The 24,949-nt window shown below is 41.2% G+C and overlaps 1 protein-coding gene across 4 annotated transcripts in view; it reads left to right on the plus strand.

Moving 5' to 3' along the window:
• The window catches only part of LARS2 (leucyl-tRNA synthetase 2, mitochondrial), a 170,197-nt gene that overhangs the window by 48,334 nt on the left and 96,914 nt on the right, over positions 1-24,949 (plus strand). For all 4 annotated transcript variants that reach the window (XM_005546878.5, XM_005546879.5, XM_005546877.5 and 1 more), the window contains 2 exons: positions 10,801-10,890; positions 22,557-22,700. In XM_005546878.5, the coding sequence (XP_005546935.3) occupies positions 10,801-10,890; positions 22,557-22,700 (234 nt within the window). The remainder of the gene's footprint in view (positions 1-10,800; positions 10,891-22,556; positions 22,701-24,949) is intronic.

Here is a 24,949-nt window from a genome sequence, read left to right on the forward strand (position 1 = left end):
TTATGGCATGTGCCCAACTAGGCTAATAACAAATTGCAACTCAAACCAATTAATCTCATCTGTAGTTTAATGGAGGGTTTTCTCTTCCCAACTGTCTAGTTAGAAAAGCTGTTTGTATTGTTAGTATGCCTTGATAAAATTCTTGTAAGCTGGCAAAGAGCAATTACCAAGAAATTAAGAGAATTGTTGCCTCTTGTCTGATTATGGATTATTTGTAGAATCTTGTGTAGTTTGTAACAGGGGACAGCTTTCAGGTTACCATAAAAATGATAGTGCTCAAAAAATATTGGCCAAGAAAATAGAAAACAAAGGGGAGCTTACTGATCAAGCTGTTTTCGGTTAAAAAAGAGTGTGAGATGTCTTTAAAACTGCAAAGACCATGATTTCCTTGCCATCAACACTCATTCTCTAAGTTGGCTTCAAGAGCACTTACTTAGAACATGAACATGAACCTGTCAGATGACTTAAGAATTTAACTTTTAGCCCTAGATTTGAAAAACAAGACCCTTAAGAATAAAATGCATGCCCTATAAAAAATGTCTAGCATTTGTCATTTCCAATTTTCATTAAATGCTCATTTTCAGCTTCAAGTTAGTCTTAAGATAAAGGAACATATTGCATAAAAATGAGTTCTTAGACAAACATTAGGCTCAAGATTAATTAATTACCCTGATATTAACACCTGTTCCCTCAATTCTGCAAACAAGAGAACAGGAAAGATAAAGGAGGTTAGAGACAGAACCTTGGCAAAGATGGAATTTGACAGATGGTTGAAGGAAAAGGAATTTAGGAGAAGAGGCTGAGAGGAAGCAGTCAGTGAGGCTGAGGAAGCCTGGGCAGTAAGAGTCATGAGGAATCACAGTTCAGGAAGGAGGAAGACGTGGCTATGTGGTCTAGCAGAGAGCTGCTGACTGGGCCTATAGATGACAAGAAATCATTTGTAGTGGTACAAGTACTAGGTCACTTATGCTTGGATTCTAATTTTGCCTCTGAGTGTCTGTGTGACCTTAAACAAGTTACTTTGCATCTCAATTCTCTGATCAGTAAAATGGCGACTTACTCATTCAACAACATTTATTAAGCATCCTTTGTATCAGGCACTCTCCTAAGTACTTGGAATACATCAGTGGGGAGAAAAAGACAAAACCCTTTCTTTCACAGGGAGACCTTAGCATTTACAGTTTCAGGAGGGGATGAAGACAGACAATAAACATAATAAATAAGAAAATAATATAGTGTATCAGCAGGCTATAAGTGGTATGGAAAGAAAAAAAGGTAGAGTAGGGTAAGGGGAGAGAGCAGGAGGGCTAGGGATAAATTGCAATTTGAAATTCAGAGGTCAAGCCCACTTTTGGTAATAACTACCTCCTGGGATTGTAATGAGAAGGACGTGAGAGGCCCCTCAACTGCCAACGCTGTACCCAGTACTTTGTCAGCCCCTGGTAAGCATTAGCTGTTACTGTTACTGTTGTCATTCCTAAAAGAATATTCACCATGCGGTTCCTTTATCTAGGAGTACTCCAGTTCACTCATGTTGCTTGGTTACTGGCACCTTCTTAGAGTATACGTGTTTAAGCCAGTCCAGTCATAGCTGGGTTGCACTTACCATGGTGCCATGTTACTGCTTGACGCCCCTCTGAATCCAGAGACCTGGGTACTAGTTTTGCTTCTGCTACCCCGGAGCTGGGCAGCTTTGGGTAAGTTTTCTTGTGTATAAAGCAGCGCTCACCATCCCTGCCTCTCAGACCACTGCGGGAATGGTCTGAGAGGCAGGCATGGTGAGCGCTGCTTTATATATGAGAATGTATAAAGATGAGAGGATGGGCTGGGCACAGTGGTGCATGCCTGTGATCCCAGCACTTTGGGAGGCTGAGGCAGGCAGATCACTTGAGGTCAGGAGTTTGAGACCAGCCTGGCCAACATGGAGAAACCCTGTCTCTACTAAATACCAAAAAAAAAAAAAAAAATTTAGCTGGGCATGGTTGTGGGCTCTTGTAATCCCAGCTACTCAGGAGGGTAAGACACGAGAATCACTTGAACGTGGGAGGGGGAGGTTGCAGTAAGCTGAGATCGCACCACTGCACTCCAGCCTGGGTGACAGAGTGAGGCACTGTCTCAAAAAACAAAAACAGAAACAAAAAAAATAGAACGATGAGAAGATGGAGGAAAGAGCAATTTGGGAAGCCTAGAGCTGGATCCCAACGTGTCCTATCATTTGTAAATTGCTGAGGGATTTGTTAGATACAGGAAGGGCTAATTCAGACTCAAAGTCAGGGCTGTACTGAGTGTCTGAGCTTCATTCTCTGTCCCTCTCCTGCATGAGGACCATTTAGGAGCATCTAAGTGAGAAACTAACCCTGTTCCCCACTTCCTCCTCCATTGAAGCCCTGTTGGGAGTTGTGGGAGGGGAAGGCCATTCTCATTAGGTTTTCCACAGCTTCCTCTTCAAGAATCATTTCTCTTCTAGCAAGAGAAATGAGCTGTCAGAAACTTTGGCTTTTTTTTTTTTTTTTTGGTGATGGAGTCTCACTCTGTTACCCAGGCTGGGGTGCAGTGGTGTGATCTTGGCTCACTGCAACCTCTGCCTCCTGGGTTCAAGCAACTCCCTGCCTCAGCCTCCTGGTAGCTGGGATTACAAGCGCCTGCCACCATGCCCGGCTAATTTTTGTTTTAGTAGAGACAGGGTTTCACCGTGTTGGCCAGGCTGGTCTCGAACTCCTGACTTCATGATCCACCAGCCTCAGCCTCCCGAAGTGCTGGGATTACAGGTGTGAGCCACCACCCCCAGCCAACTGGCATTTTTATTTTTTATTTATTTATTTATTTAAATTATACTTTATGTTCTAGGGTACATGTGCACAACGTGCAGGTTTGTTTCATACGTATACATGTGCCATGTTGGTGTGCTGCACCCATTAACTTGTCATTTACATTAGGTATATCTCTTAATGTTATCCCTCCCAGCTCCCCGCTCCCCAAAATAGGCCCTGGTGTGTGATGTTCCCCTTCCTGTGTCCAAGTGATCTCATTGTTCATTCCCACCTGTGAGTGAGAACATGCGGTGTTTGGTTTTCTGTTCTTGTGATAGTTTGCTGAGAATGATGGTTTCCAGCTGCATCCATGTCCCTACAAAGGACATGAACTCATCCTTTTTTATGGCTGCATAGTATTCCATGGTGTATATGTGCCACATTTTCTTAATCCAGTCTGTCATTGATGGACATTTGGGTTGGTTCCAAGTCTTTGCTATTGTGAATAGTGCCACAATAAACATACGTGTGCATGTGTCTTTATAGCAGCATGATTTATAATCCTTTGGGTATATACCCAATAATGGGATGGCTGGGTCAAATGGTATTTCTAGTTCTATATCCTTGAGGAATCAGCACACTGTTTTCCATAGTGGTTGAACTAGTTTACAGTCTCACCAACAGTGTAAAAGTGTTCCTATTTCTCCACATCCTCTCCAGCTCCTGTTGTTTCCTGACTTTTTAATGCTTGCCATTCTAACTGGTGTGAGATGGTATCTCATTGTGGTTTTGATTTGCATTTCTCTGATGGCTAGTGATGATGGGCATTTTTTCATGTGTCTGTTGGCTGCATAAATGTCTTCTTTTGAGAAGTGTCTGTTCATATCCTTTGCCCACTTTTTGATGGAGTTGTTTGTTTTTTTTCTTGTACATTTTTTTGAGTTCTTTGTAGGTTCTGGATATTAGCCCTTTGTTAGATGAGTAGATTGCAAAAATTTTCTCCCATTCTGTAGGTTCCAACTGGCATTTTTAAACAGCTGGTCATTGAGCACAGCTGCCTAATGAAGTTTATGTATCTGTTGCCATGAAGGTGGGTTGAAAGTTGTTATTTTTTACTGTTTTTGTTTTTTGTTTTTTTTAAGTTTGTTTTGTGCAAACACAGGATTGAATGTAAGGACTAAAGAGAATCTGTGTTGGGGTGGGGCTGAGGCATGCAGGGAGGATTTGAATCAAGAGCAGGCTTATGAGAGATCCCCCTTAGCACAGTCATCGGAATACCCTGATAGAAATTTCATACTAACCAAATCATGCTCTTAGCTCCTATTGAAGTCTGTTTCATTAGGTTCTGTGAAGACATAAAGGCAGGACAGGACCCTGCCTTTCACACAGTATCTGGGAAAGAGATGTATTTGGGAGGAACTTCTTTGCAGTGGTTTTCAACCCTGGCCCCATGTTAAATTTCTAGAGGTGGGGCCTAGGCATTCGTAACTTTTAAAGTTCAATTCCAAGGTGTAACCAAGTTTGAGAACCAGTGCTTAGTACAGAGGACTCAGCGGAGAGTGGCCATCAGTGTTCTGATTCTGGCAGATTTTTCTCATGAGCCTCTCTCTTCCCTCTTCCAACACAGCAGATGTACAGAGCTGTGAACTGGAACCTTGAACCATCATCAGTGAGAATCATCTGATGTAGCCTGGATTGTTATTTTCTCTTTTAAGCTGCACAATAGGAATGCCAAGGCTAGTTTCTCTGCCTTTGAGCTGTATTATGCTTTTAGAACCCCTCCCGTTTAGAATTAAAGGACCTGGGAATGCATAAAAGACAAAGCCATCACTAAACATATGTTTCCTTTTGATCTGTTGCAAATGACAAAGTGCACAATAGAAAAGATTGTTTGTTTAAAAAGCATGTGAACAGCTCTCCCGTTTCCAAGACTCATTGTTTTGAAGGCAGGAGGCTCACAGTGAGACTTGGGGAGGTGAAGTGATGCCTTGTTGCTGGAAACTGTGATGTGCAGTGGCCACTCACCTTTCTGATGTGCTTACAGGGCCGCCGGATGATTGACTTGATAAACATGTTGCCTCAGGTTTTTTGTTTTGTTTTGTTTTGTTAAATTCCTGGTAGCTAACCTAAATATCATGAGGTTGTGATGCCAATGAAATACGTGACGGCTTTGAATGAGCTGTTCTGAAATCTAGGGCCAATCACTGCCAAAGATGCAAGTGGACCGAGAAACCAAGACTAAATCCTGCCCAAGCAGCAGTGTGGGGGTGGAGGCAACCTAGCAGGCCCTCCCGGCCAGAGCTGACTGGGAGCAGCCTAGTGTGGATTTCTCCATCTGGTCATGTGTTTTGGTCTTTCCCTAATAAACACCATCTCTTTTTAGTCGAAAAGCCAGTATTTGTTAAGGAGTAGAGCACTGTTTTTTACCCCAGTTCTTTCCTCTCCCTTGTGCCTTACCCCAGTAGGCTGATGGCTCTATCAGCCCACCTCTGAGTGGTATAGTAATGAAGCCAGCCTCACTCACCCCTGCCATCACATGCTCTTTTTGTTTTTAGACAGAGTCTTGCTGCGTTGCCCAGGCTGGAGTGCAGTGGCACAATCTTGGCTCACTGCAACCTCTATCTCCAGGTTCAAGCGATTCTTCTGCCTCAGCCGTCCAAGTAGCTGGGATTACCGGCACATGCCACCATGCCTGGCTACTTTTTGTATTTCTAGTAGAGACAGGGTTTCACCATGTTGATAGGCTGGTCTCTAACTTCTGACCTTAGGCAATCCGCCCCCCTTGGCCTCCCAAAGTGCTGGGATTACAGGCGTGAGCCGTCGCACCCGGCCCATCACACGCTCTGAGTAAAGCCAAGGGATACAGTACTTGTTGATTTTTCTTGCAAGCCCAGCCTAATGCTTTGCACACATTGTTGCCTTTTAACCTCACAGCAACCCTCTTAGATGTGTTTCATTGCTTCTGTTTTCTAATAGGGAAATGTGGCGTGGCCACAAACTAGTGATGCGAGGACTTAGACCCAAGTCAGATGACTTCAGGGTCTTTCCTGAGATCACGCTCTCCCAGGCTCTTTTCCTAGAGCAAGGAGTGTGAGCCTGAGGAGACTTCAGTGGGGTACATGGAAGGTGGCCAAGTGCTGTGATTCTTCCTTTACAGACCAAGTGTTATTTTATAGCAGGAATAGTATAGGCCTCCGTGGCTCAACCTTCTTGGACTTTATCATTGATGAATCGCTATGTCTCAGGAGCTGCTGGCCAGACTGGCTTAGTTGTTAATTTGTGCAGTCATTGAGGTATGGGCGGCAGGTCTCAAAAGATGGTATTTTGAGCCTCACTTGTGTTCTCAGAGAACTCAGGTTGTGTGTTGGGCTCTGTGGTTGCTCGTGAATGTGCAAAATATTTTTAATGCCAGAAACCAGGTATTATAGAATGTAGAAATGCAGCTTAGAGGAACAATTCTAGTTGGAATCCCAGACTCGTAAATTTGGTCTCTTGGCAGCTAGATTGCACTTTCTAGAGCTCAGGAAGATATAAAAGTTGACACTTTTATGTAGATTTATGTGGAGTGTGGCTGAATTGCCAGTGCTTTTGTAGCTATAACTTTGAATTGCCTGACTTTTGTATTAAAAACAATGGTGCATTAACGTAGGCGTTGGCTTATTGGAAAAACGGCCGAAGGAAACGCCTTTAACTTGTTATTTGACTTCTTTGGTGGTCTCCCTAAGGACTCTTACCAGTTGGTGCTATCCCACAGCTTGTGGGCAGATGTGAGCAACAGGAAGCCCTACCCCACAGACTCTGGGTTCCCCCTTGGAGTTGCAGGCAGGGTTCCATCTGGAATTTGGGTGTTGTGGGGCAGATTCTCATGGATGATCTTTAAACATTTATTTGTTCAACAACTATTTTATGGGAAGGGATAAACTCATGTATCAAGAAAAACTGTATGCATCTCTAACTTCAAAATAGGAAATTTATTACACAAATTTATTATGTAGATTTTCCAAGTCAGACAACTACTTGGAGGCATATTAAATGATTTAAAATTTAGATAGTAAAATCAACCACTTATTACCAGTGAATAGCATTATGCATGCATAATAGAGTTTCAGAATTTTATCTGCCTGCAACCCCAGACTTGACATGTCCCTTCCTCTGGTTGGTCTCCGAGTTGGTAGAAGGCTTGGTGGTCGCATCATGCAGCATTCCTGTGTGCACTGCAAGTCATGCTCAGCAGAGATGGGGCTACCCCCGATGGAGAAGGGAAACTCACTTAACCGCCCCCATGTTTCCACTTTTGCCCATTGATGTTTAACAAGTTATCAGTATGTATAGAATGGCCACCAGAGAGCTGTTTGATTGATGCTTCTTTAATCAGTCTGTGATTATAACTCAGACTGAAGAAATCTGAATTCGTGGATCGGGGTTCCTCCACCTTGGTGCTGTTGATTGATATTTGGGACGGGGTGATTATTTTGTTCTGGGGACTGTCTTGTTCACTACAGGTTTTTAAAGCAGCATCCTTGGCCTCTATCCACTAGATGCCAGTAGCACACACACAACATACACACCTGAGTTGTGACAAACAAAAATGTCTCCAGTCAGTGCCAGATGGTCTCTGGGTAATAAAATTTTCCCAGTTGAGCTCTCTTGCTTTACAGAAGGGAAGAAAGGACTATTAACATCACCTCTGTGGGTGTTGAGACCCCAAGAAGACCCTTGTCTACAGAACTGGGTTTTGAATAGGCACTTCCCAGTGAAAATAAGAAAATAGACTCTTGATTTCTAGCCAGTTGATTAAAATAAAAGCTTTTCAGCAGTTTAATTTCAGAAAGATGGCTTTGATTATTTTGATTGAGATAAAGCATTAGAAGACTCAAAATAGCTGTTTTTGTTTTGCTTTGTTTTAATGAGCAAATCAGGGAAGGTTCCAGAGGGCTCTATGACTTTCAGGAGATGTATTTCTAAGTGATGTCTGTTCCCAACCGTATTTATGATCCGTGTGAGACTGAGCTCCTGGTGAGCCTTGCGAGTGTCTGTTCTGGCATTTCTTCATGGAGTGGACATTACTGAGGGTCAGTCGGTGGCTGGGCCCTGTGTGCAGCAGATGGGAATAAAAGGGACAGGAGCACAGTGTCTTCCTCAGGGCACACCCAGCCTCCTCTGGGCAGGTGAGTCACGCACTTCAGTACGATGGAACTTTTGAGTGCTGTGTATATGCCTGGAAATGAAACCGCCAGTGATTGGAATAATGGTCCTGGAGCAGTGGTTTTCAAGCTGTACTCTTTTAGCAGTTGAGGTTGCTTTTTCTTCAAATGACATGTGCAGAAATGTAACATAAATAAATAGATCAGACCCATATTGGAAGCCAGGGTGAAAGCAGGGGCCTGTAATTCCCCACCCCTCCCTTTACCTCAGAGCTGACACTTCCAAAGAGAATGCCCTTTCGTTACAGGTTTGACTGAAAGTAGGCTAACGCTTGGTTGGATGAAGATCATTGTTTTTCCTGACTAGATCATCCTCTTTTTTCTACTTTAGGTAAAAGCGATTTTCAGAACCATCAACCTAAATGAAGATAACAATGCTGTTTTATGGCTGTGTAATTTTTGCTGTCACTCTGTGGAAGCAGATTCACGGGCTTAGAGAAAAAAACACATACTTGTATATTTTATATATGTGTGTATATATAAAATATGTTGTATATATATTACATATATAATATATAATGTGTTACATATTTACTAAAAGAATTTTGATATGAACAACTCAAATAATAGAAAAATAGAGAAAATAAAATATTGAACCTCTATCCCTTAGATTTAACAATTCTCATTATTTTCTCAAAATTATTTCACACACTTCTCTAAACCTCTAGTGGGTAAAGATTTTTTAAAAATAAAAAGATATATCCACAATGACCAAGTCTTGGGAATATTTTTTCTATACTACCTCCACCCCTTACCCACATCCCCTATCCCAGTTCATCTTGGGGACCACAATGTAATAATTTGAATTTTGTTGTGAAACCTACATGAAGGAATCAAACTTGATTCAATGTGCAATAGTTCGTATCTCTACTTTATTCTTCCTTCAACAACAATTTTGGGTGCCTCAATGTGCCGGGACCTGAGCATACAACAATGAGCCAATGAAATAGACCAAATGTAGCTCCTGCCCTGGGTTTCGTTAACAATGGAAGTTTTTAAGTTGCTTGTCTAGAAAACTGAGGAGAACAAGTTCTGTGCCATGCTAGCTGGAGGGGTAGCTGGGGAGGAAAAGATGATGGATAAGGATGAATTTGGAGGTTTGGGGAAGCAAGCCCATTGGCAGAGTGCCGGTTAGGTTCTTGAGTTGATGAAGATCTTTGTGCATGACGCCCCTGTAGACATCTGTGAAGCTGGAAGCCAGAGCAGGCTGCATCGTATGTGTGCCTCAGAAATTATGGCTCTTGTGTTGTGGAAGCTGGCCTAGGCAGACAGCTACAATGTGGGCACAGCCTCTGACTGGCTGGTGGTTCACTAGTTGCCTTGAAGTGGGAAGGTAGAGCCAATAGTCAGAGTTGAGTTATTTTCCCTTTTTTTTTTTTTTTTTTTTGAGACGGAGTCTCGCTATGTCGCCCAGGGTGGAGTGCAGTGGCCGGATCTCAGCTCACTGCAAGCTCCGCCTCCCGGGTTTTTACGCCATTCTCCTGCCTCAGCCTCCCGAGTAGCCGGGACTACAGGCGCCCACCACCTCGCCCGGCTAGTTTTTTGTATTTTTTAGTAGAGACGGGGTTTCACCGTGTTAGCCAGGATGGTCTCGAACTCCTGACCTCGTGATCCGCCCGTCTCGGCCTCCCAAAGTGCTGGGATTACAGGCTTGAGCCACCGCGCCCGGCCTATTTTCCCTTTAAAAGAATTGTTTTCTAATAGTTATTACTCTGCTACTTTTATAAAACAGCACAAAGAAGGACTCAGGAATCTTACATAAGAAAAACAGCCCACTGGGAGCACAGATGTTTACCTGACACCTTGCTTAGTTCCTACCACATGCCCAAAGTCTGCGTTTGAAGCTGTCTCATTTATTCACCTTAAGGAAGACTGAGTTGTTTGCACTTTTGGTAAAAGTATGCCTTCTATCAAAAGTTTATTACAAGGCATGGTGGCACACACCTGTAGTCTCCGCTACTGGGGAGGCTGAGGAGGGAGGGTCGTTTGAGCCCAGGATTTTGAGACTACAGTGAGGCATGATCATACCACTGCACTTCAGCCTTGGCGACAGAGCAAGACTTCTGTCTCTTAAAAATAAAGTCTGTTACAAACGGAATCATCTGAAACATTTAAAGAGCACTAGAAAAGAAACGTGACAGTGTAGAGGTTTTGTGTTTATTTGACTTTATCAACCATAAATTGTGTTTTTCAGAATTCTATAACAAATGTGTTTTTAGGACAGAAAGTAAATTTGGGGAACCTTTGATTTAGACTTGGAAATATAAACCAAGTGGTTTCTTACTAAGTTTAATGTTTTTAATTGTTCTTCCTAAGTAGACAACGGCCCGATTCACATAATGGAATAAGTGGAATAGACGGAGTCTAAAGGAGCCACAAAGCCCCAGTTATGTGTGGAAACACAAGATATATTTTCAAATGAGGATCATACTGAGGCAGGCAAATATTCCTCTTGAATTTTGTGATTGCTTTCAAAATGAACTACGTTTGTGCATAAGCATCAGGGCCCCCGTGTATGTTTGTGTGACAAAAATATTAATACCCAATTTTGTACAACGTAATTCACTTGTTAGTGCCATAGATGAGTGGGCAGGAGGTGTGCAAAAGACTTGACGTTGAGTTTCTCATTGAACATGCCCTCAGAAAGGTGTAGGTGGCATTTCAATAACATATCTTTCCAGAATAAATTGCAGCTCTCCTTACTTTACAATTGGTGAAAATATTTTGAGCTGATAAATATTTTTGTGATTTCATTACTTTTCAAAATTCAGTTGCAAGACTGATGCATGCATGGCAGCGGGGATGTTTATAATGGCCTGTACATTATTTTTCTTCTTTGTTGGCAGGAAATAACTACGTGCTTGCCAGATTACTACAAGTGGACTCAGTATCTCTTTGTTAAACTGTATGAGGCTGGGCTGGCCTATCAAAAGGAGGTAAGTTAAAATTAGCTGCACTTTTAAAATTTAGTGAATATCTTTAGGACACGTCATTGTTAAATAAGAAGCAAGTAAACCCTGTTTGCACAGTAGCAGTTAAATGAACGCTACCTCAAGTTCATAAATTCAGTCACAGCAGACCCAGAAAGTGACTACTTCCTAGTTCAGTTTAGTGTCATCAAGACAGGGTCTGGGCTTCTTTCACCCTTGAATTCTTACCACATAACCTGCTCTCTGGTTCCTGTAATGAGATCAAGGAGGGGGTGTAAGAAGAAAGAATACAGCTTCTCAAATCCTAGCTTAGCTCCCTCTCCCAGCTGTGTGACCAGCTGGGTAACTTAACCTCTAGGAAACATGGTTTTGTATCTGCTGAATGGGAGTGGGCACATTTTCCTTGTGGGGTACTATGGTTTGGATGTCCCCTCCAAAACTCATGTTGAAATTTAATTGCCATCGTGATGGGTTTAAGAAGAGGAACCTTTAAGAAGTCAGTGGGTCATGAGAGCCCTGTCCTAATAAATGGATTAGTGTTATTATTGTGGGAATGAGCTCCCAATAAAAGGATGAGTTCAGCCAAATTCTCTGTGTGTGTGTGTCATACACTTACTTGCTGTTCTACTTACTGCCATGGGATAATGCAGCACAGAGGCCCTTGCAGATGTTGGCACCATGCTCTTGGACTTCCTGACCTCCAGAATCAGCCAAGTAAACGTCTATTAATAAATTATCCAGTCTGTGTTATTCTGTTACAGTAGCAGAAAATGGATGAAGATACAGGGTTCTTGGAAAGATTAAAGGTAATAGTTAAAGAACAGCGATCACAGTGGTCTCCTGAGAAATGGAAGTGTTTGTTATGGTGGGAGCTCAATAATGGTAGATAAGACTTGGAATGGTAGGAGATGAGCCAAGGGCATCATAGTGTGACATAGAACTGTCCAGGATGATAGCCACTAGCCACATGTGAATTTAAGTTTAAAATAATTAAAATTAAATAGTGTTTAAAAAGTCAGAGCTGGGCACAGTGGCTCACATCTGTAATCCCAGAACTTTGGGAGATTCACACAGGAGGATTGCTGGAGGCCAGGAGTTCAAGACCAGCCTGGGCAACACAGTGAGACCCTGTCTCTACAAAAAGTAGGAAAAAATTAGTCCCAGTTACTCAAGTATCAAGATGGTGAGACAAGAGGATCCTTTGAGCCCATCAGCCTACTGGGGTAAGGCAAAAGGGAGAGGAAAGAACTGAGGTAAAAAATAGTGTTCTATTCTTTAACAAATATTGGCTTTTTGACTAAAAAGAGATGGTGTTTATGAGGGAAAGACCAAAACACATGACCAGATGGAGAAATCCACACTAGGCTGCTCCCAGTCAGCTCTGGCTGGGAGGGCCTGCTAGGTTGCCTCCACCCCCACACTGCTGCTTGGGCAGGATTTAGTCTTGGTTTTTTTCCAGGTAGCTCTCTGTCTTAGTTGGTTTGTGCTGCTACAATAGAATACTTGAGACTGGGTAATTTATAAACAACAGAAATGTATTTCCTCATAGTTCTGGAGGCTGGGAAGTCCAATATCAAGGTGCCGGCCTCTGGCAAAGGCCTTCTTGCTGCATCATCCTACAGTGGAAGGTGAGAGGGCAAGAGAGAGTGAGAGTGAGGGAGGGAGCAAGGGGGAGCCGAACTCACTGTTTTTTTTTGTTTTTTTGTTTTTGTGGGTTTTTTTTAATTTGAGACAGAGTCTTGCTGTTGTTGCCCAGGCTGGAGTGCAATGGTGTGATCTCGGCTTACTGTAACCTCTGCCTCCCAGGTTCAAGCAATTCTCCTGCCGCAGCCTCCTGAGTAGCTGGGATTACAGGCATGCACCACCACGCCCAGCTAATTTTTGTATTTTTAGTAGAGACAGGGTTTCTCCATGTTGGTCAGACTAGTCTCGAACTCCCAACCTCAGGTGATCTGCCCGCCTCGGCCTCCCAAAGTGCTGAGATTACAGGCGTGAGCCACCATGCCCAGCTGAACTCACTTTTATAACAAGCCCACTCTTGATAACTAACCTACACTCGTGATAGCAACATCAATTTATTCATGAGAGCAGAGGCCTTATGACCTAATCACCTCTGAAATGTCACACCTCTTAACACTGTTGCATTAGGGATTAAGTTTCCAACACATGAACTTTGGGGGACACATTCAGACCACAGCAATCTCCTTTTATTGGATAGCTATTTTCAAATTGGCCTTGAAACAGAAAACATTGCTATTAGCCTTCTATTTCTGTGGTTTATTTCAAAATACAAATTTTTGGAATAAACTTTATAAAGTTAACCGACTTTAGAAATATACTTTGTAAAGCATATTTAACCAAAATAACTCAGGTAAATGAGCATTTAGGAATGGTATTTGAGCAGAGCATTACTAAACATAGCTGGAGTGTTTAGGTCTTTTGTTCTTAACAAGCACTGTCCACCAAATGTTCAGTTCTGTTGCAAAAAGAATCTGCTGTTGCTTTCACAAAACAAAGTATTTTCAGCTGCAAATATGAACATAAAGACCTCTACTTGGTAGAACATTAATTTCACCTTTTGAAAAACATTTTCTTAAAACTCTTTTTTAAAAAGTTCTATTCTGTCGATGTAGTTTTAGAGAGTTTTGTTGTTGTGGGTTTTTTTTTTTTTTATTAATACATCATAGTTGTACATATTTTACATGTGATATTTGATACATGTATACAATGTGTCATGATCAAATCAGGGTAATTGGGATATCCATCACCTCAAACATTTATCTTTTCTTTGTGTTGGAAATAATTAGATTTCTTCTAAATATTTTGAAACATACAATAAATTATTTTTAACTATAATTTCCCTACTATATTATCAAATGCTAGAACTTATTCCTTTTATCTAACCGTGTTTTTGTACCCATTAACCACTGTCTTTTTATCCCCCCTCTCTCCCCTTCCTTTCCTAGTCCCTGGCCGCCACTATTCTACACTCTACCTCCATGAGATCCACTTTTTTAAGCTCTCACATATAAGTGAGAACATTTGATATTTGTCTTTCTGTGCCTGACTTATGTCACATGGTAACCTCCAGTTCCATTCATGTTAATGTAAATGAGAGGATTTTATTCTTTTTTATGGATGAATAATATTCCATAGTGTGTATATACCACATTTTTAAAATCCATTAATCCACTGATGGACACTTGGGTTGATTGGATATCTTGTCTATTGTGAATAGTGCCACAATAAGCACAGGAGTGCAGGTATCTCTTCGATAATACTGATTTCAGTTCCTTTGGATATATACCCAGCAGTGGGATTGCTGAATCATATGTTAGTTTTATTTTTAATTTTACGAGGAACCTCCTTACTGTTTTTCATACAGTGTATGAGGGTTCCCCTTTCTCCATATCCTCACCAACATCCATTACTCCGTCTTTTAATAGAAGCCATTTTAACTGAGTGAAATTATGTTTCATTGTGGTTTTGATTTGCACTTCCCTGATGATTAATGATGTTAAACTTTTTTTTTTTTTTCATATACTTTTTAGCCATTTGTATGTCTTCTTTTGAGAAATGTCTATACAGGTCTTTTGCCCACTTGCTAATTGGAGTGTTTGGATTTTTGTTTTTTGCTATTGAGTTGTTTGGATTCTTTATATATTCTGGTTATTAATCCCTCATCAGATGAATAATTTGCAAATGTTTTTCCCCTTCTGTAGGCTATCTCTTCATTTTGTTTATTGTTTCCTTTGCTATGCAGAAGCTTTTTTGCTTGATGTAATCCCATTTGTCTATTTTTGCTTTTACTGCTTGTGCTTTTGTGGTCTTATCCCAAAAAAATATTCGCCCAATCCAATGTCCTGTAGCATTTCCCTAATGTTTTGTTCTAGTAGTTTCATAGTTTTTGGTCTTACATTTAAGTCTTTAATCTATTTTGAGTTTATTTTTTTATGTGGTAAAAAATGGGGATTTAGTTTCATTCCTCTGTATATGGATATCCAGTTTTCCCAGCAACATTTATTAAAGAGACTATCTTTTCCCCAGTGTATGTTCTTAGAACCTTTGTCAAAAATGAGTTGACTGTATAAGTGCATGGATTTATATCGGAGTTCTCTGTTTCATTTCATTGGTCTATGTGTCTCCTTTTATGCCAGTACCATGCTGTTTGGGTTACTATAGTTTTTTAGTATAATTTGAAATCAGGTAGTGTGATGCTTTCAGCTTTGTTCTGTTTTTGCTCAGGATTGCTTTGGCTATTCAGGGTCTTTTGTGGTTCCATACAGATTTTAGGGTTGTTTTTCTATTTCTGTAAAGAATGTCACTGGTATTTTGATAGGGATTGCATTGAATCTGTGCATCACTTTGTGTAGTATGTGCATTTTAACAATATTAATTCTTCCAGTTCATGAACATAGTATATTTTTCCACTTTTTGTGTGTCCTTTTCAATTTCTATCATCAATGTTTTATAGTTTTCCTTAGAGATATTTCACCTAGCTTAAATTTATTCCTAGGTATTTTATTTGTAATTCTTATAAATAGGATTACTTGCTTGATTTCTTTTTCAGATTGATCATTGTTCACATATAGAAATGCTGCTGATTTCTGTGTGTTGATTTTGTATCCTGCAACTTTACTAAATTTATTTATTGAGTCTAAGTTTTTTGGTTAGAATCTTTAGGTTTTTCTAAATATAAAATCATGTTGTCTACAAACAAGAATAATTTGACTTCTTCCTTTCGAGTTTAGTTGCCCTTTATTTCTTTCTCTTGCCTCCTTGCCCTGGCTAGGACTTCCAGTACTATGTTGAATAAAAGTGTTGAAAGTGGTAATCCTTGTCTTATTCCAGATCTTAGTGGAAAGGCTTTCAATTTTTTCCCATTCAGTGTGATATTAGCTATAGGCTTGTCATATATGGCCTTTATTGTGTTGAGGTACGTTCCTACTATACCTGATTTGTTGAGGTGTTTTATTTTTATTTTTATCACGAAGTATGTTGAATTTTATTGAATGCTTTTTTAGCATCTATGGAAATTATGTGTTTTGGTCCTTGGTTTTGTCATATGACATGACATTTGTTTATTTGTGTATGTTGAACCATCCTTGCATCCCTGAGATGAATCCCTGTTGATCACGGTGAATGATCTTTTTAATGTGTTGTTGAATTCTGTTTACTACTATTTTGTTGAGGATTTTTGCATCTCTATTTATTAGGGATATTGGCCTATAGCTTTCTTTTTTGTTATGTCTTTGTCTGGTTTAGATATCAGGGTAATGCTGGCTTTATAGAATGAGTCTGGAAGAATTACCTCTTTCTAGAAGAGTTTGAGAAGAATGGGTATTAGTTAGAATTCAGCAGTGAATCCATCAGGTCCTGGTCTTTTCTTTGATGGAAGACTTTATATTACTGCTGTGAACTCATTACTTGTTCTATTCAGGTTTTTGATCACTTCATGGTTCGATCTTGGTAGGTTGTGTGTGTGTCAGGAATTTATCCATTTCTTCTAGGTTTTCCCATTTGTTGATGTATAGTTGTTCATGATAGTCTCTAATGATCCTTTGTATTTCTGTGGTAAAAGTTGTAATGTTTCTTTTTTCTGTCTGATTTTATTTATTTGGCTCTTTTTTTCCTAGTCTAGGTAAAAATTTGTTGATTTTGTGACTTTTCAAAAACCAAATTTTTTATTTTGTTGGTCTTTTTTTTTTTCAGTCTCAATTTCACTTACTTCTACTCTGATCTTTATTATTTCGTTCCTTCTACTAATTTTGGGTTTGGTTTGTTCTTGCTTTTCTAGTTCCTTGTGCATTTTTTGTCTGGAGTTGCTTATCTGGAGTCCTGTTGATCTCTCTTCAAAGTTCTTTTTCCTGTATGGTACTCGTTGATTATCAGTCTTGTGCTGGTATTTAGCCTTGGATGGTGGATATAGTTATTAGAAAGAATAATGGTTTATTATGCTTGGACATTCTAGGGAATGATAGAGAGTCCCCTAATTTATGAGTCTGTCTTTAGCTGTCTACATGAATTTAATAGCAGCTAGTGATGGTGCTAATTTACCCACTAGGTAAAGCTAAGTTTGCAGTGTGGCCTTGGCTTCAGGAAGCATACTGAAAGAATTGCTACATACTGGCACCTCTTCCACTGTGCCTCCTTGTGGCTTTGGAATGTAGTGACAGTAACAAACGGTAGCTTTGTGGGCTCCCCCTGGACTTAGTCCAAATTCAGGCCCATTCTGGATGGAATGGAGCAAGATTGATTTTGAGTGCTACTTTATAAGACCTATGTGATGTTCCTTAGTTAAGCATGCTTTGTCAAGAAGGAAGCTAATAGACCTTGAAAAAAATCAGTACCCTAAAATATATATTTTACTAGCCTTCTGGAACCTGAAGCTGACAGTATATTCAGAAAAGGTATTTGATAGTATTAAAAAGAAAGAAAGAAAGAAAGAATAGAAAAGAAAGAAAAGAAAAGCAGAGCTTGAGGAGAGAGGTGGGGAAAACAATGGAGAGTAGACAAGGGCCTGAGGAGTGATATGCTGGCCAAGAGACAAAAGCATGCTGATGGTGGGTGTGATCTAGAAGGGACAGGCACCTGTGTGAAGGGCGAGGCAGGGAGGCAAGGCAAGGAGGATCTGAGGGAAGAGGAGAAATGGTAAAAATGAGATAAGAGGCGTGAGGGTTTGAAACAGTAGGGCTGGCTGGGGCAGCAAGCCCCACAGCTGCTGTGTCACAGATAGGAAAGCTGATAAACACAAAATTAGGAGAATACTGCCCACATAATCCCCAAGGGAGCCCAAAGTCACCTACAACTCCAAGAGTGTAATGGCAAAGAAGAGTAGAGAGAAGAGACAAAAATCCCTGCTCTGACTAATCACTGTGCAGATTTGACCCTTTATGAACATGGCTCCTTTGTGTTTGTAATTGTGTTATGAGGTGCATTTCTAAATTGCTTCCTAAAAGCTTCCCACAAATCACTCAAGCAAAAAATATTAGTCCTAATGTTTAACCCTTTAATAAGCAGGGAAATTACCTTCTTTGGAATGTCCAATTCTGTGATATTCCCAGATAACTATTGCGAGGGAAGCAGTGGGTAAAATCTACCCAGAGCTCAGTGTGTTTGCAAGTGTTTTAATGATTTCAGTGTTAATTTAAGGTTCATTTCAATACAGGCTTGACTTTATTTTACAAATAAGGCTAGTTAACTACAAAGGAACATGGAATTGGCTTCAGTAGGTGATAGATAACATAAATGCCAACCAGGGAAATGAATAGAGTCAGTGAAGTTGCCCAGAAATTATATCCTATTCATAAGGCTGTGCTTGCTTAAAAATCAGCATGTTCATCCAAGTAAATGTTCAAAATGTGGAAATCCAGGATTGCTGGATGAGGGAAGCTATTGACAGAGACAGTTGTCCAAGAGAGGAGACCTGAGCAAAGGGATTTAGGAAGCAACTCCAGGGCTTGAAGGAGTTACAGGTGCTGTGCTCCCTGAGCCCCAGGGCCCTGGATTTTGATGACTCCTAATTTAACCGCTCTTGGAAAGTCTGAGCCTGAATCTGCAACTCTGTGGCTGAGGTGGATTAGAGTTCTAGAAAGAAATCCTGTGGATTCTCACAGCTGATGCATCTTTTGAGACACTGTTTCTTTTGGTGTTTTTCCCCTTTCCCCCAAGTCTTTCACTAGAGGGAGAAATTGCCTTTGTGTTTTGCTTTTTTTGTTTTTGTTTTGTTTTGTCTTTCATTCGATGCCTGGGTTTTATTATGATGTGCAAACCTCTTAGGAACACACCTTCCTCATTGTATTTTGTGACCTAGAACCTGAGAGATGCCAGGCCATGTGGGAAATGTCGATAAGAAAATACAGTCCTATTTGTTCTTGCAATCTGCAGTACCAAGTGTTCACTTCTTCCAAATCCTCTGAGGTTTGCCAGGGACAAGAGACAGAGGTGGAGGGATATGGGGTGCTCTTTTTCTACTTTTTTTAAATATATTTCATACAGTTTTAGTTGTGCGTGGGTTGTCTGGAGTGGGGAGATGCCTCTTGAATGAACTGTCTACATTCCTAAGCAGTACTTGGTCCTTTCTACCTGTTTTTTAAGTGGAACCTTTCCAGAACCTGTGTACACTGTGGGTAGAAATGTAAATTGCTATAGCCATTATGGAAAACAGTATGGAGGTTCCTCAGAAAATGAAAAATAGAACTACGATATGATCCAGCAATCCCACCTCTGGGAGTATATCCAAAGGAATTGAAATCAGTGTGTCGGAGGGATATCTGTACACCCATGTTAACTGCAGTACTATTCACAGTAGCCAAGATGTGGAATCAACCTAAGTGTCCATCAACGGACGAATGAATTAGGAAAATGTGGAGTATATACACAATGGAATAGTATTCAGCTTCAAAAAACAATAAAATTCTGTCATTTGGTAATGACAGGGATGAATCTAGAAGACATTATGCTAAGTGAAATAATCCAGGCACAGAAAGGCAAATACCATGTGATCTCACTTATATGTGGAATCCTAAAAAACGGTGAATTCATAGAAGTAGAGAGTAGAATGATAGTTACCAGAGGCTGGAGGGGTAGGGGTGGAGCAAGGGAATGGGAAGTCCTGTCAGGAGTACAAAGTTTCCACTAGACACAGGAATATGTTTTGAGATCTGCACAGGAGGGTGACTGTAGTCGGTCACGTTTTGAGATCTGCACAGGAGGGTGACTCTAGTCAGTCATAATGTTTTGTGTATTTCAAGATAACTGAAAGAGTAAATTTATCACCACAAAAAATGTTTTATTAGCTTAATTATTCTACATTGTGTACATATATCAAAATATCACACTGTATTCCATAAATACAATTATGATTTTTCAATTAATAATTTTTTAAAAAGAAATAATTAAGACTGGGTATGGTGACTCATGCCTGTAATCCCAGCACTTTGGGAGACCAAGGCAGGCAGATCACCTGAGGTCAGGAGTTCGAGACCAGCCTGGCCAACAAGGTGAAACCTTGTCTTTACTAAAAATACAAAAATTAGCTGGGGTTGGTGGTGGGCACCTAGAGTTCCTGCTACTTGGAAGGCTGAGGCAGGAGAATCGCTTGAACCCAGGAGGTGGAGGTTGCAGTGAGCCGAGATTGTGCCACTGTACTTCTGCCTGGGTGACAGAGTGAAACCCTGTCTCAAGAAAAAGAAGAAATAATTAAGTGGTGCCCTTCTCTCCAACCCCCTAACACAGGCAGGAATAATGGATAAGGAAATGGACCTTTGGTTTATTAAAGTTTTTAGGTCTAAGGGACTTGTGTCCCATATTTTGTCTCTATGCACTTACTAAGTTAAGGCTTTTGGGAACCCTATCTTAGAAGGGAAACAAATGCATGTCTTTCCCACCCAACTCTGGACTTCACATAGTTAAATTTTTCAATGGGGGTACTGCTTCTAGTTGTAAAATTACAGCCCACAAATTACAACCCACAGATGGGTTAGCCTCCCCTCACCCCTACTTTTTATGTAACTTTTAGACATATCTCTGGATCAGTCAGGGTCCCAGCAAGAAAGAGAGAGCACACCTGAAAGGAGTCATTGAAGAAAATTTGATAAAGGACTATTTGTGTGGAGTTCAGGGAAACTCAGAAGAGATGGCGATGCATTTGACCCTGGCAGCAGAAGGATGCCTTTGCCACCTCTAGGCTGCAGGGGCAACGTTAGGGAGCAGTTCGTGGAACATGGGAGAGCAGTAGCTGTAGCAGCAGGGGAGACCTGCCCAACAGAGGTGATGACCTTCAGTAGAGGCACGTGACCGCTGCCAGCGCGTGGCCAGGAAGCAGCCAGTGTGCCTGTCGTTGATCGAACCCAGCCGGAAGGCAAGAGTCCAAGGGAATGCAGGTCGCAGAGGTCAACTTCTTGGGCCACAGAACAGAGCAGGAAGAGCGTCTGGAGGGGCAAATGGGTAATAGTGAACACAATCTCTTATTAGAATTGCTTATTAAAATTTTTACAGCCAGGCATGGTGGCTCATGCCTGTAATCCCAACAGTTTGGGAGGCCAAGGTGGGTGGATCACCTAAGGTCAGGAGTTCGAGACCAGCCTGACCAACACGGTGAAATCCCATCTCTCCTAAAAATACAAAATTAGCTGGACTTGGTGGCACATGCCTGTAATCCCAGCTACTCGAGAGGCTGAGGCAGGAAAATCGCTTGAACCCAGGAGGTGGAGGTTACAGTGAGCCAAGATCGCAACCATTGCACTCCAACCTGGGCAATAAGAGCAAAACTCTGTCTCAAAGAAAAAAAAATTACAAAAAAAATGTATATGAAGTCAGGATATTTTAAGTCCCCAACACATCTCTCTGTACTCATTCCCTTCTTTGTACCAAGTGGTACCTGAATGTCATAAAGGTGTGAATGTAGATGACAGAGGTACTTATTTTAAATGAAGATAAACACTAACTAGAACTCTATGGAGAGAATGAATCTTCATAATAGTTAAGACTACATGTTTTATGTGTTCTATCAGCTGAATGAATCCATGGAGACAGAGCTCAGAAGAGCTACCATTGTGGGGGCAGGTATTGATTGGTAGAAGGCACAACAGAGTTTTCTAGGGTGCTGGAAATGTACTTTATCTTGAAATGAGTGATGGTTACATGAGTATATAACTGTAAAAATTTATCAAGTTGTACACTGAAGATTTATTTCCCTAAAATAATCCTATTCTGTTTAAATTTTATTTATTTATTTATTTATTTATTTATTTATTTATTTATTTATTTTTTGAGACAGAATCTCGCTCTGTCGCCCAGGCTGGAGTGCAGTGGCTGGATCTCAGCTCACTGCAAGCTCCGCCTCCCAGGTTTACGCCATTCTTCTGTCTCAGCCTCCCAAGTAGCTGGGACTACAGGCGCCCGCCACCTCGGCCGGCTAGTTTTTTGTATTTTTTAGTAGAGACGGGGTTTCACTGTGTTAGCCAGGATGGTCTCGATCTCCTGACCTCGTGATCCGCCCACCTCGGCCTCCCAAAGTGCTGGGATTACAGGCTTGAGCCACTGCGCCCGGCCTTAAATTTTAAATAGGTACCATTTTTTCTTCTTTTTTTATTCTGCTTGCTAAGATTTTCCATCCTGAAAGTTCATCCTTTCATATTAAAATACCAAAGTTGAGTTAGACGCATCCTTAAAGTCTTCTTTCCCAAGCCTGTTCTAATAAGATGGAAGCACAGAGGAAATCAGTGTGTTCTTTGTACAACTTGCACGTGGTTTCTTTACCAAGCAGTACTCCACGGAGCAGAGCCATTGCGTTTGCAGGCCTTCTCCCACGTAAGAAACCTCAGGATGGTCTCATTAAATGAGTACTCACCTACGCGGTGGCTCACGCCTATAATCTCAGCACTTTGGGAGGCCAAGACAGGTGGATCAGGCGTTTGAGACCAGCCTGGCCAACATAGTGAAACCCCATCTCTACTAAAAATACAAAAATTAGCCAGGTGTGATGGTAGGCACCTGTAATCCCAGCTACTCGGGAGGCTGAGGCAGGAGAATCACTTGAACCTAGGAGGCAGAGGTTGCAATGAGCTGAGATCATCACTGCACTCTAGCCCAGGTGACAGTATGACACTCTGTATCCAAAAAAAAAAGTACTCACCAGATTGTGCCATTTTGTTTCATGAATTATACAGGCCCTGGTTAACTGGGACCCAGTGGATCAAACAGTGCTCGCCAATGAGCAGGTAGACGAACATGGCTGTTCATGGCGTTCTGGAGCAAAGGTGGAACAGAAGTACCTCAGACAGTGGTTTATTAAGACAACTGCTTATGCAAAGGTGAGTGTCAGCCTGGAGGCTCCCCACTAATGCCTTACATGCTGGCAGGCAACACCAAAGGCTTCTGGGTAGGAGAGAGCCTCACTGTGGGGGGTGAGCTCTAGGAGGGGCTCAGAGCCATGGGTGTACAGACAGGAAGCAACTGAGCCTCATCACTCACTTTGCTGGTGATGGGCTGGTATCTTCAATTGTAAGTCAAGTATAGCACCTAGAGGTCATTGTAGGCCATTGTTTGCTGACCTTTCAACTCACTGCCACAGAGGTCAAAAATCATCCATAATTGTATCAGTGATAAAGCTTCAAAAAAGAGAGGTGGCCCCTAAAAAAAGAGAAAAAAGTGTCTTCAACTGTGTAGTTCTGATGAGACCTCCAGAAAGATAGAATGGAATCTCAGATAAGTAAATGGACCTTTGGTTTATTAACTTTGGTGCATGTCTTTCCCACCCAACTCTAGACTTCACATTCTTAAATTTTTCAATGGAGGTCCAGAAGAGATTATCTAAAAGAAGTGAAGAGATGGCTGGCCTCCATCAGGGAAGGCCAAGTGAAAATAAACTAAGGCAGGTGCTAAAGCTTGATAAACTGGTTCCTGGGCCTTGGTTTTCTCATCAATACAATGAGCAGGTTGGACCAAGCAGTCTTTAAGGTGCCTTCTAGCTCTTTCCATGTTCAGAGATTCAAGTCAAAACCAAGCATTGAAAGTAGGGACTTGCTTATTAAATCACCAAGAGCCTGGGCAAAAAATCGGTTCTGTACGTGTTGGGACCACTCTGTGCAATGTGCTCTTTGAGCTTACCATGTTTCAAGGTGCTGGAGTTGAGGGGTCACTCCCTGAAACTCCAGAGAGAAATGATTAAAGGAAATTAGGGACATTCACATGGCAATTTGGTGACCTTTGTATTCTTATGCATGCATGAGACCGGATGTAAGTAGGGTCTGAAAAGGTAAGGGCATCATGAAGGACTACTTGTGGTGTGTCATGTTGTTCTTCCCCTGTGGTAGTCACCATAAGAAGGATAGTTGTCACCTTTCATGGTGGACTGTGAGTTGCTTTATGGGTATTGACTGAAATGGCCTCTGGGTTAGATCCAATACTGTCATTCTTATATACAAAGAAAGCACAAGGTTCTCAATAACCCGTGGTCACTACAAAACTCTGTGAATTAGAATTGTAGGACACTAACTCAAAATACCAATGCCATACAGAAATATGACTTCTAGTTTCCTCATGCAAAAGACATGTCTTAAATGAGGCTGTTTTTCCATTTTCATTTATTCTGAATGCAGCAGAGAATAGCATATGGATTTGGAGAAGTGCTCATTAGAACTTGCTAACATGGTGCCTTGTTCCTTTTAAGCACAGCAATATTGGAGACTGAATGTGAAGAACAAAGCTGAGGATGTTGCATTCTCTATCACCCCAAGCAGTGGGAACCCCCATCTGCTGACAGTTGGGGTCCACTACATTACTGGGAGGGATGCTTGGTTACCTCTTGGACCTGTCAGATGATTCTGTTATAGGCATTGTTGGAGAGGCCACCTAATTAGCTCTTTTGTTTTGACCTCTGCCTCTAGTTGGAAATGTAATAACCTAACTGAGGAGCATTATTCTTTAAATTGTCAGCTGTGAATTTTCAACTGTTCAGTGGAAATGGTTAGTTACCATGGTGACTCGCCTGTTTTTTGCTGAACTCCTGTGCAGATGTATTGAAAAAACTGTCTTCGAGGTCAGCACTTGGTTTGCTCTGAAAATCTGGAGAAGAGGGAGAGCAAGACTCCATGAAGCCTAACAGAGATCAGTGCTATGGGGCTGAGAACAGAACAGAGACACAGACATGAGGGGGCTGTGCAGTACTGGAAAACATTGGCATTATGAGTATATAGTATATATACTGTGTACAGCTAAGGGTATATAGTAGAGACCCCCAAAAGAGGCCATGCATTAGAGTAGGGATGACACCCTAAGACTTATGACAAAATCAAAATAGACTCATTTTAATAAAAAATAAAATAAGCCTGTTTCAAAAGGAACTTCCAGAACAAAACTCCACATCTTTAAAGGGAGACAGTGTAATCCAGACTCCCAAGGTTGTATCTGCAATGTACAACATACAATTAAAGTTACTAGACTTGTAAAGAAGTGGGAAATTATGGCCTAAAATCAAGGGGGTGGGGGGAAAGGCATTCCAATAGAAATAGACCCTGAGATGGCCCAGATATTGGAATTAGTAAATAAAACCAAAGACATT

Source organism: Macaca fascicularis, chromosome 2 (genome assembly GCF_037993035.2).
Source record: "Macaca fascicularis isolate 582-1 chromosome 2, T2T-MFA8v1.1".
NCBI lineage: Eukaryota > Metazoa > Chordata > Mammalia > Primates > Cercopithecidae > Macaca > Macaca fascicularis.